The 12223-nt window shown below is 40.9% G+C and overlaps 1 protein-coding gene across 1 annotated transcript in view; it reads right to left on the bottom strand.

Moving 5' to 3' along the window:
• The window catches only part of Cenpc (centromere protein C), a 47376-nt gene extending 35225 nt beyond the window's left edge, over positions 1–12151 (bottom strand). Inside the window, exons 1-3 of the mRNA XM_028786790.1 lie at positions 11954–12151; positions 3394–3437; positions 871–941 (exon numbers count right to left, since the gene is read on the bottom strand). Coding sequence (XP_028642623.1) covers positions 871–941; positions 3394–3437; positions 11954–11971 — 133 coding nt within the window. The 5' untranslated portion in view covers positions 11972–12151. The remainder of the gene's footprint in view (positions 1–870; positions 942–3393; positions 3438–11953) is intronic.
• Positions 12152–12223: the final 72 nt, after the last annotated feature.

The raw sequence follows: 12223 nt of genomic DNA, 5'->3' as shown, positions 1-12223 counted from the left end.
CAGAGGTTCCAGAAGTTTACTACCTAGCAAGAGTCTTTATTTGATGCCAGGCCAGCAGGAAACAGAACTGACAGAGCCTATGTTCCCTCCTCAGAGGCCTCATCTCTGAGCATAGCTTCACTGGAAACCAATGTTCCAGCCCGTGACTGTAGGCGATGACAGAAAACTACAGCATCTGCCATCTCTGCACTCCCTCATCATGCTCGGTCCACAAAACGCTCTTTGTGCTGATTTATCATTTCATAATAAACAAATGTAATTACTTTATTATGAAGTAATAATACAACATCACTTTATAATAAACAAATGATCCCTAGAACTCTATACTTATTTCCATTATACTTTTTCCCATTATAGAAATGCTTGGATCTATAAGCTTCTAATTTTCTGTTTTTTCCAGATTTTGGGATATTTACATATGCAGCATAAGATTTCTCTTGCGTCTAAACACAAAGGTTATGTACATTTCACATACATCACACAAAAAAATGAAGGTAATTTTGTGCATAAACGAAGTTTAATAGAATCCTGCATTTTTTATATAATATTCATTTTGAAACTTCTGCATTTCAAAGCATTTATGATTTTGGACTTTCACACCAGGGAAATATTTTCTTTTGTGAAAAGTATGGATCAATGGAGTCCCAGATTATAGGAATCTAGTGTGAATTACAGATGACACATTCCTGTGGCTGTATCAATATTTTCCTCAGTATACCAAAAGGTACAGAAAGGACTGTTTATGTGTACTCAAAGTTATAGAGAAGTTGTTCTATAGGTTTAAACACATGTCTGCTACATTTAACTAGTGATAAATTCCTGTTGTCATCTATACCATCTCTGAAAGACCATGAAGAAATGAAGTCTTACTCTGTTCTTCAAAACAACCTTCTAAGATTTCCAGCATGTTCTGGCCTTGCTTTGTATGAATGTTGGGTGCTCTAATAAAAAAGAAAAAGGTAATATATTATTTCTGTAAGATGTTTGTCACTCATATTATTGTCTGCTTGAAAATGTTAACCTTAAATAAGAAAACATATCTCTACAATTGAACACAAGACACTCGACTGTCTAAGAGCCCATCCGACTCATCCTATCTGTATGCAATAGTAAGAGAGAGAGTACTTATCCACTCAAAGCTGAGTATCTGTGTCTAACATTGGTGCAAACAATTGCTATATTTCAATAACAATTCCTGTTTTTGAAGAACCTGAATTGGTCTGAATGTTTTGCTTTTGTTTTGGGAACTGAACCCAGGACCTCTGGCATTCTAGGCAGTCTGTCTACCACTGAGCTGCAGTTACAGGCATGCGTGCTTCTTTAATGACGCCTTTACAGACACGGATCTCAACATCTCTAAGTAACAGATCTTCTCTGCAACCTTTCAAGTACACTCTGCATTCAATAGCATTAATTTTTAATGAATTAGCAATTTACGAATGAATACAAATAGCTTAAATTAAATATATTGATTTAATATTACCATATACATATTTACTCATGTTTTTCTGGTTCTATGCATACCCACTCATGTGTTTATGTTTAGAGATGACTAACGTAATACCCTGTCCCAACTTTACTGTCTGCCTGCCTAGACTCTTCTCAGTCTTCCAAATCCCCAGTAGCCACATCCACCTTAGCATAAATCCTGGGACTGTCCATGACCCTGACTGTCATCCAGACATATTAAATGCAATGACTGATTTTTGTAGAAGCTTAAAACTAAAATTAAAGCCGGGCAGTGGTGGCGCACACCTTTTATCCCAGCACTTGGGAGGTAGAAGCCAGCCTGGTCTACAGAGTGAGCTTGAGGACAGCCAGAGCTGCACAGAGAAACTTTGTCTGACAAAATAAATAATAATAACAACAATGAAATATAAATCAAAATTAACTGTCATGAAGTGTCTGGAAAATACTTTGCAAGAAAGCACATGCTACTAGGGTATCCCAAATCCCTGACTATGTGGACTCCCTTTCCCCCAGCAATGATGTAATTGTGGTTGTGTCTTGAAAACAGTGTCTCCCTCCCCAGCCCCTCCCCGCCCTAGAGCTTGGTCACCAAGAGACTTTTCAGAAGCAAGAGTCTGCTTGTTGTGTGGCCATAAAACTTTTAACTGGTTTAATCAACATGCTTGTCAGAAACTGTCTTGCGTGGATCATTTCAGTTTCCTTGTGTGTGTTACTCTGTCCAATGTATTACCTCTAGATGTTCAATATCAACCAGAGACAGGATACTGAATGGTTTGGTAACCATAGAAACCCTCTATTGCCCTTTCAGAAATATATCTACTTCTCTCTAACTGCCTTCACTCTTCATCACACCCTGTCGCTCCTAACCCATGTCCAGCAATTATGTCTTTCATTTCTAAATTTCTGTCATTAAAGAAATAAGCATCCATAGAAATGGAACTGTGTATATGAAATATTTTGCACTGACTTTTACTCAGTATACTTCTCTAGGAAGTAAGACAAGTTATTGCATGAATGAACTTGCTCATTTCAATTATTGCTGAATAATATTCTATGCTATGAATACATCATAGAGTTTAACCACTTCCCTGAAGGACATCTGGATTTCAGTCAGCGTAATTTAGATACATATCTCTAAAAAGTGTTGACAAACGTTTGTTTAAAATTACTCTAAATTTTTAAATGTTTCATTAATATCAAAAACACAAATTTTATATAATTTCTTACATGGCTAGCTGCACTTCAAATTAATAGCTAAATTACATATAAGACTTTTATAATATAAACTAACTTAAACATAAACTTTATTAACCAATTATAAGTAATATTTTGCCCATACATCTTTCAAACAAGAATTAAAGTTCTTTACAGTCCAAACTTATTGAAATAAATAACTTTATTAATATTACCATTAAGTGCTGTTCAGTCAAAGTTTACAAATTTTTGAAACTATAATCAAATACAACTCATCTACAAAATAATTCCAGTAAAATACAGAATTAATAAGAGAACATATTCAGTATTCAATGCTTCTTGTTCATCATTCTATGTAATTTTTCTAGCTTCTACTAAGTTACACAACTTGTGTTAATATTTCTCTCTTATATAAAATATTTTTAAAAAAATCAAACAATCAGTGGGCATAGAAATTAATCAGTCCAAGGTAACAACTTTTTTATCTTCAAATCCATTTTTTTTTTGTTTGTTTGGTTGGTTGTTTTTTTCGAGACAGGGTTTCTCTGTGTAGTTCCGGCTGTCCTGGAACTCACTCTGTAGACCAGACTGGGCTCAAACTCAGAAATCCGCCTGCCTCTGCCTCCCAAGTGCTGGGATTAAAGGCATGCGCCACCACCGCCCAGCTTCAAATCCATTTTCTAAAGATGAAAATATGTCACTGTAAAGGTTCAAGTATAAACATGTTACCTGGAAGGCCGGCAAAACCTTCTGTGGTAGTTCTTTAGATGATCCTGAAAGAAAAGTTTACAAATTTTTGAAACTATAATCAAATACAACTCATCTACAAAATAATTCCAGTAAAATACAGAATTAATAAGAGAACATATTTTTCATATACTCATTTAACAAGTATCTGTTAACTGTCCATTATAAGACTATAAAGAATTCTCGAGGCAGGCAAGATGGCTAGTAAGGAGCTTGTCACCCACAATCCAAGCTTTGACCCCGGGAACCCGAGTTCAGGCGGAAGAAAAGAAACTCTTTTTAGAGGTATATATCTAAATTACACTGACTGAAACTACATTTTCTGAAAGATGGAAAATGGAGTAAGCATGATAAATAATGAAATCAAACAAAAGCAGTAGCAACCTAAATAAGATCAGAACAGATCCTCAATGAAGGAGACTCATCTGCCCAAGAAAAAGCCAAAGTGATGCAGAACAAAGACCTTGAGATAATACAGAAGGAGGAAGACAAACAAACAGCGATAGAGCAATTCCCAGGCACAGAGGATACTCATCTGTAACTCCAGAACTTGTGGAGACTCAACTTTGATACCAGCATGGGCTGTGCAAAATAGTGAGATTCTGTCTTAATAAAAGTAGGTAGGTGAGTTTATTTTTTTTTAAAAGCATTGTATAAACTGATGGCACACCATGGAAGGGTGAAGGGGAAAGTTCTTATTGTAGGTTTGACTTAGAACAGCCAGAGACCTCTGAAGAGTCCAGAGGAGAGAGAAAAAAAGTGGACTGAACATGGCCAGCAGACTGGACCTGGACAAGGCTATCTGCAAGGGAGTGGGAACAGCCAGGGATGGAGAATAGAGGACACGGAGAGAACCCAGAGAGAGCGAGATAGAGAAAAGCAGCGACTAGCAAGGTTAGAAGGAGGAGGAGAATATGGGGAGGGAAGCATTTGAGATGGAAGGAGTTTAGAACAGAAAGGGGAGTAAGAAGGGACACTGAAATGAAGCAGGTACTTGTGATGCTAAGAGGAGCTGGATGCCAGCATGAGCTTTGCTGTGCTAATAGGCACCACAGATAGCCATGTGTCCTTTCTGCCATAAGGGAAATAACTGGTAGCAGGAAACCAGCTTCAGAAGTTCCTGAGGAATGCTGGCTTTTAATCTAACAACCAGAAATACTGCTATTGTCCAGGTTGGACTCATTTCTGGATATCTGGACTGCCTTTTGGAGTTTGAAGAACTGAAGTTTCCTTTGGACCTAACAAGGATACTCATAAGACAGATGACCTACTGCTGTATATCTTGCAAATAGTATTCTGATATCTAAGTCTAGAATATGACCAACACCTGTATATTACTAGACATTTAAATCTCTAAAACAGAAAAGGAAAATCAAGACATAAATGTTTAAAATGTAAGATGTCCCACAAGAAAATTTAATGCCAAAGATAAAAATGAAAAAAAATTAAAAATAAGAAAAGTAATTCCTTCAAAAGATATCTGAAATGCACAAGTCTTAAAACTGAACTGGAGCTGACCATGATTCCCTGTGAAAGAGGACTGTAAGTCTGAGGTCAGCCTGGGCCACATGTGATCATATCACATAGCAAAACCCTGTCCTTAAAATAAGTAATAAAAATCTCAGGTTGTATAGTATCAACACTAATCAAAGAGCAAAAATTGTTAATCATAAAATAACCTAAAATTAAGATAATTCTGAAACTGAAGCTAAATGCACTGCACCATAAAAAGGCAACGACGACTGTGAAAACTGTGAAAACTGCAGGAGACACGAGAGAGTAAAATGGTGGTGTGCCCTCTGACGTCCAACAGTCGAGCTTCAACAGAAACCTTCAAGTTAAAGATTCTGTAGTGAGATGATGTAGCACACACTTAAAAATGAAAACACTATCAATATCAGTTGTTCACTTAGCCCCACTTTTATTTAACCCACTGGTATATAAGTAAAAGCAAAATATTCTGCTTGCTCTAGGCTAATTGTAATGTTGGCTACATCAGTCCTGAAAGCCACAATTTTTAAAGAGAAGTTTGGTTTTCTTTCATTTTAGCTTAGAAATCAGGAATGAATTCAATGTCACATGTGCTCATTGTCTGGGGAAAGCTGCAGTCTATTCTGCAGCCTCTAAGACAAGGGAGAGATGTGTGTGCACCTGTATTTCTCTGTATCTCCCTATAATTACAATCTAAAATCACAGGATTCAGTCTATGGATTCCTTTCTTTTCTCCATTCTTTTCTTTTATCCATCTCCTCCAAAGTATGAAAGAACATGTGATCGTCCTCCAGGCTGACTGTCTCCCTACGCGACCAGAGCACACATCCCAGACTCCTATCAGCTAAAGCAGCTTTCCCAGTCACACCTTCCACACCCTCTCTACCTCTGCTCAGTCTCTCTCCTAGTTCCAAGCCACTGTCCTGTAAAGACACCCTGTGGCATCACCAGAATTCCAACTCACTATGTTCAGCCACCAGTGTGAGCCACTGCTCACTGTGCTTGGCCGACTGTCCTGCATGGATGTTCTTCTCATACCATACCAGATTGCTTCTCACTGAAACACTCACTGCTCCCTAACTGGATTCACCCCTTACCAAGAAGTCTCCTGTGTGCATTACTTCTATTTCCATAGGTGAGCTCCTCTGACTGCATAAGCTGCCCCCTAGCACATGGAAACTACCTTCTCGACACTGAATGCCCTGACACTGTAAGCTGGTTTACCCTGTCAACACTACTCATGCTTGCTCCTACATACCAGCTTTTGAGTCACTACAGTTTCCCATCGACAGGTACGCCCACACTGTTTGGTTTCACTTAGTATTACTCATACTGAATTGCTTAGGAAAGGAAGAAAATACAAAGTAAATTTTGGATGGAACTAGAAAATAGCATCCAGAGTGAGGCAACTCAGACTCAAAAGAACATGCATGGTATATACTCTCTAATAAGTGAATATTAGGGAAAAAAAATTACAGAATACCCAGGATACACGCCACATACAAGCCACAGAACTCAAGAAGGTCAACAAGCCGAAGAGCCCAAGTGAGGACTCCTCAGTCCCACTTGGGAGGGAGAAGAAATCAATTGCAGGAGGGGGGAGGCCTGGGTGGGAAAGGGGATGGGGGGGGAGGGGGGAACATGCTCAGGTACTGGGAGTGGAGGGGAGGGACAGGACTGAAGCCCTGAGAGCCAGCAGAAAGAATCCTATCGTCAAAAACTTGCACCCAGAATTGCTCCTGTCTGAAAAGAAATGCAAGAACAAAACTGGAGAGGAGCCTGAGGAAAAGAAGGTTCAGTGACAGGCCCAAATTGGGATCCAACTCAAGGAGAGGCCTCAAGGCCTAACACTATTACTGAGGCTATGTATGGTGTGCTCACAAAAAGGGACCTATCATGACTGCCCTCCAAAAGACCCAACAAGCAGCTGAAAGAGTCAGATGCAGATACTTGCACCCAACCAGTGGACAGAAGCTGCTGACCCCTGTGGTTGAATTAGGGAAAAGCTGGAAGAAGCTGAGGAGGAGGGTGACTCTGTAGGAGGACCAGCAGTCTCAACTAACCTGGACTCCCGAGATCTCTCAGACACTGAATGAACAACCAGGCAGCATACACCTGCTGATATGAGGTCCCCAACACATATACAGCAGAGGACTGCCTGGTCTGGACTCAGTCAGAGAAGATGTACCTAACCCTCAAGAAACTGGAGGCCTCAGGGAGTGGGGAGCTCTGGTGAGGTGGAGACAGGGGTTAGGGGTGGCAGAGAGATGTATGGGATATGGAAGAGTCAGAGGATGGACCAGGAAGGGGATAAAATCTGGACTGTAAAAAAAAAAAAAAAAAAAAAAGATTAAATAAAATTTAAAAAAAATACATTTAGGGCCATGGAGATAGATGGTCCAGTGGGTAAAAGCACTATCCAGTCACTGAGTCGGATTCCCAGAATCCATGTAAAAGGTGAAAAACCTCCTAGCCAACAAACACAGATTCACAGCCCCACTCCCTTCCTCACAATAAAAAAATAGGACTTCATGAAACTGAAAAGCTTCTGCATGGCCAAAGACATCATCAACAGGACAAAATAACAGCCCACAGGATGGGAAAGGATCTTCACCAACCCTACAGCTGACAGAGGACTAATATCAAAAATATTTAAAGAACTTGAAAAATTAGACACCAACAAAATAATCCAATTTAAAAAATAAGGAACAAAAAATTAGACACAAACAAAATAATCCAATTTAAAAAATAAGGAACAAAGCTAGACAGAGAATTCTCAACAGAGAAATCTTTTTTTTTTTTTTTTTGGTTTTGGTTTTTCGAGACAGGGTTTCTCTGTGTAGTTCTGGCTGTCCTGGAACTCACTCTGTAGACCAGGCTGGCCTCAAACTCAGAAATCCACCTGCTTCTGCCTCCCAAGTGCTGGGATTAAAGGTGTGCGCCACCACTGTCTGGCCAGAGAAATCTCTTAATGGCCAAGTAGCACTTAAAGAAATGTTCAGTGTCATAAATCATCAGAGAAATGCAAATCAAAACAACTCTGAGATTCCACTTCACAGCAGTCAGAATGGCTAAGGTCAAAACCTCAAGAGACAGCACATGCTGGGGAGGACGTGGGGCAAGGGGAACACTCTTCCATTGCTGGTGGGAGTGCAAAACTATTACAAGTACTCTGGAAATCAATTTGGTGGTTTCTCAGAAAACTGGGAATAATTCTACTACAAGACCCGGCTATATATGCCACTCCTGGGCGTACACCCAAATGATGTCCCACCATACCACAAGGACCTTTGCTCAACTATGTCCATACCAGCTTTACTCATAATAGCCAGAAACTGGAAACAACCTCGATGTACCTCAACTGAAGAACGGATAAAGAAAATGGTACATCTACACAACGGAATACTACTCAGCTATTACAAACAAAGACATAATGAAATTTACAGGCAAATGGATGGAACTAGAAAATATCATCTTAAGTCGGGTAACCTAGACCCAGAAAGACAAGCGTGGTATATACTCATAAATGGACATTAGCCATAAAGTATAAGATAACCATGCTACAATCCACAGACCAAATAAACTAAGTAATAAAGAGAGCCCAAGGGAGGAGCTGTGACTCACTCAGCGGGAAGCTAATAGAGGTGGATGGAGGCAAGGAACTGGGTGGGAGGGGGGATGGGGAGGAGAACAGGTGTGGGGGTCAGGCGTTAGAGAGGGGAAGCTGCAGAGGGCTGGCAAAGTGAACAGAAAGAAGCAGGGGGCATCTCTGGGACTAGCAGGAGACCTTGAGTGGGGGGACACAACACTCCCTGGAGTCTATGGGGGTGACCTTAGCTGAGACTCCTAACAGTAGGGTATATGGAAACTGAAGTGGTCACCTTCTATAGCCAGGCAGGTAGGACCTCCAGGGAAATGATAAGGACACCAACCCACCCACAAAACCTTCTGACACTTGCCCTGCCTACAAGATGTGCAGAGATAAAGATGGCGTGATGGACTAGAAATTGAGGGAACAGCCTAACAATGACCACCCTATTTGAGAGAGACAATCCCTGACACAATTACTGATACTCTGCTATGCTTGCCAACAGGAACCTAGTATAACTGTCTCCTGAGTGGCTTTATCCAGCAACGGATGGAAACAGATGCAGAGACCACAGCCAAACATCAGGCAGAGCTCAGGGTCTCTTGTGTAAAAGAGGAAGATAGGACTGACGGGAGGAGGGGAAGACGTGGCGTGGGGGGGGGGGGGGGCGGTAGGCCAAAGACACTGCAAGAAGACCTAAACAGTAGAGTCCACTAACCTGAGTCCATGGGGGATCACTGAGACTGAACCACCGACAAAAGTGTGTAGGGGCTGGACTTGGGCCCCTACACATTTGTAGATGTGCAGCTTGGTCTTCATGTGGGTCTCCTAAAACTTAGAGCTGGGGCTGTCTCTGACTCTCTTGCCTGCCATTGGATCCACTTCCCCTAGCTGGACTAGCCTCAGTGGGAGAGGATGTAGTCCTGCTTCCACTTGACATCCAATTGAGGGATGGTACCCCAGTGGTGAGGTCTTCCCCTTCTCTGAAGGTCCTTCAACCACGATGTACAGTGAATAAATAATCAATAAAAAAAAAACCATAAAGAAACAGGGCAAAGATTTGTCTTAAGATAATTTATCTTCTTTCCAGTGCTTTTCTACTATGCGCCATGCTAGCACACAAAATAGTGGTGCCAGGAATGGAGTTCAGTTGGTAGAGTCTTTTTCCTAGCTTTCTACAATCTCTGAGTCAGATCCCCAGAACCCATAAACATGAGGTGGTAGTAAACTTTTCATCCCAGCATTTACAACGAATGGACAGAATTTAAGGCCAGCCTGAGAAACATGAGACCCTGTCTCAAAAACACAAGGCAGAGAGTGTGTGCCAAAAGTTGGGCATGGTGATCTATCAGACCCATAACCCCAGTATGTGGAAAGTGGATGCTGGAGTTGAAAGCCATCCTTGCCTACACAGTGAGCTCTTGTTCAAAGCGATCCTGGGCTACAAGAGACACTGTTCTAAAACCAAACAATAGCAAAAAGATATGCCAGATAAATAAGACAAAAAAATTAAATAAAAATTCTTAAAGGCCCATAATCTTCATAAAATATTTAAAGACCAAAAGATGGAATCTATAGGGACCAAACTAAAGAAAAGAGATACCTAACAATTTGGCTTTATTACGAATTTTCTTTTAGTGTCAAGATTAAATTTAGGACACAAATTCAGGAAAACACTTTACAGCACTATATGACAGACTCATAGCTGTGGTATTTTTACAATAGTCCCACTATTGTTTATCTGATGGAAACATTTAAAGCAAATACTCAGGTCTCTTTCTGGTATTCATCAACTTCAACCTGAGGCGCTGAAATAAAACCCAATCCTGAGACTTAAATTACACAAGTTTCCAGACCCCTAATTTATAAAACTTCTAATTTCAGTAAAATTGAAGGATCACAAATTTGCACACTGCAACATTTGAAACATGAACCTGTGTACACTGCTCCCTCTTCCTCTGCTAAGCAGGAAAATTTTTAGGGCAAAATAGGGCCCCTGCTCGTGAATACTGAGTGCCTACTGGAATGTCAGTGAATTAGGCACATTTAAAAGCAGGTGGTCACCAAGACAAACACGGCTCCTTAACTCTGACTTGAAATTTAAAAAATATTTATTTAAAAAGACAAACTGCCAACTTCAATTTACCATTCAATGGATATCAACTTAAGTTTCTTCCACTATGATACTGTATTTCTCAAAAAAAAAAATGTGTAATAGTTTTTTGGTTTGGTTTGGTTTGATTTTGGCCTACACATACCCACTAAGTGCCCTGGAGCACTCCCCATCCTTCCTATCCTCCCCATCCTCCCCATCCTCCCCATCCTCCTCATCCTCTCCATTCTCCTCATCCTCCTCATCCTCTCTATCCCCCCCATCCCAAATTCAAGTCTACTCTGGCAAAAACAAAAGTTCCTTTGGATATGACAAAATATGTCTAAGGTAAAAAAATTACCTTGAAAATCCTTGTATATAAAAATATCTGAGAACAATCTCCAGCTCACCCCTCCATTTTTCTTTTAAATAGACAACACACAGATGTCAGAAGTACAAACCTCTAAACAGCTGGAGGATTTTAACTGGTATATGATAATGTACAGTGGGCATTTTTTAAGTTTTGTTCTTTATGGCTTTAATGTTTCCTTTCTCTGATCACGTGCAATGTAAATACATGATTTTGCAGAATATACACTATACTGTCTTTTCATACATGTTCAAGCACATACACACACACACACACACACACACAAACACTATAACAGAAACCACCAATGAAGATTTTCTTTAGGGCAGAAATAAGGCATAGTAATCATACAAAACTTGGAATGAACATCAAGTGTGTCAAGAAACATAAAGTGGCAAGTTACGATCCACGATAAACGTTCAAAGTTGTCACCTCTTAAAATACGGTTGACTTGTTGTATAAAGCTTTATCATTAACAGGTGTCCCATAAATATTAGAATCTTCACATAAAATAGTATTTTGACAAATAAAAGAGAACAGAGGATTTAGCTTTGTTTTGACGGAGAAATTAATACTCGAGGTTTTCCAGACCATCCAAACTGACTCGTACAATATTCCTGAGTATTTGGAAGACTGAAGAAAACGGGAAAAGAATGAAACTGGAACAATCTCATCAGAGAAAAAATAAAAACAGCAGGCACGGATGAGATTACGATGTGAAACAGTAACACAGTCCAGTTACTTCCGTTACCGGTACACAATCACACCTGATTTTGTTTACCTGTGCAGCTTTCAACCCGGCCCACTCAAGGCCCACCGCACCCTGACAGGAAGGACTAGGCACCCGCACCATCCCACCGCTCCGCACCCCTCACAAGCCGCGCGCAGCCCCCGCCCCACCCCGACAAGCGGGACACAGCACCTGCCCCGCGTCCCGACCGCTCGCACACAGGGCGACCGACTCATCGCGCCGCAGGCCCGACCCAGACCCCGCACTTACCAGATGGAACGAGGCCATGGTTCCGGCACACTAGGCCCGACGGAGGCCTGAGAGGGAAACACAAGCAGGCCAGGGTTCCAGGAGGGTTAAAGGCCGCCCAGCTAGAGTTAGATTGCGGACCGAGGCTTCCCAAGAGCCGCCGACCGGCACTTAAGCCTCGGCCCTAAATAAAAAGCAGCGACCGACGTACAAGGGGAAAAAAAAAAAATTCAAACGAGCCACGCATGCGCACTAGCCTTGCTCAGCCACTCTTAACACCGGCCGTTACTT

The sequence above is a fragment of the Grammomys surdaster genome, unplaced genomic scaffold (genome assembly GCF_004785775.1).
Source record: "Grammomys surdaster isolate TR1022 unplaced genomic scaffold, NIH_TR_1.0 125581, whole genome shotgun sequence".
NCBI classification, from domain to species: Eukaryota; Metazoa; Chordata; class Mammalia; order Rodentia; family Muridae; genus Grammomys; species Grammomys surdaster.
Note: the sequence above shows the minus strand (reverse complement) of the source record. Positions and strands in the feature narration are given on the sequence as shown.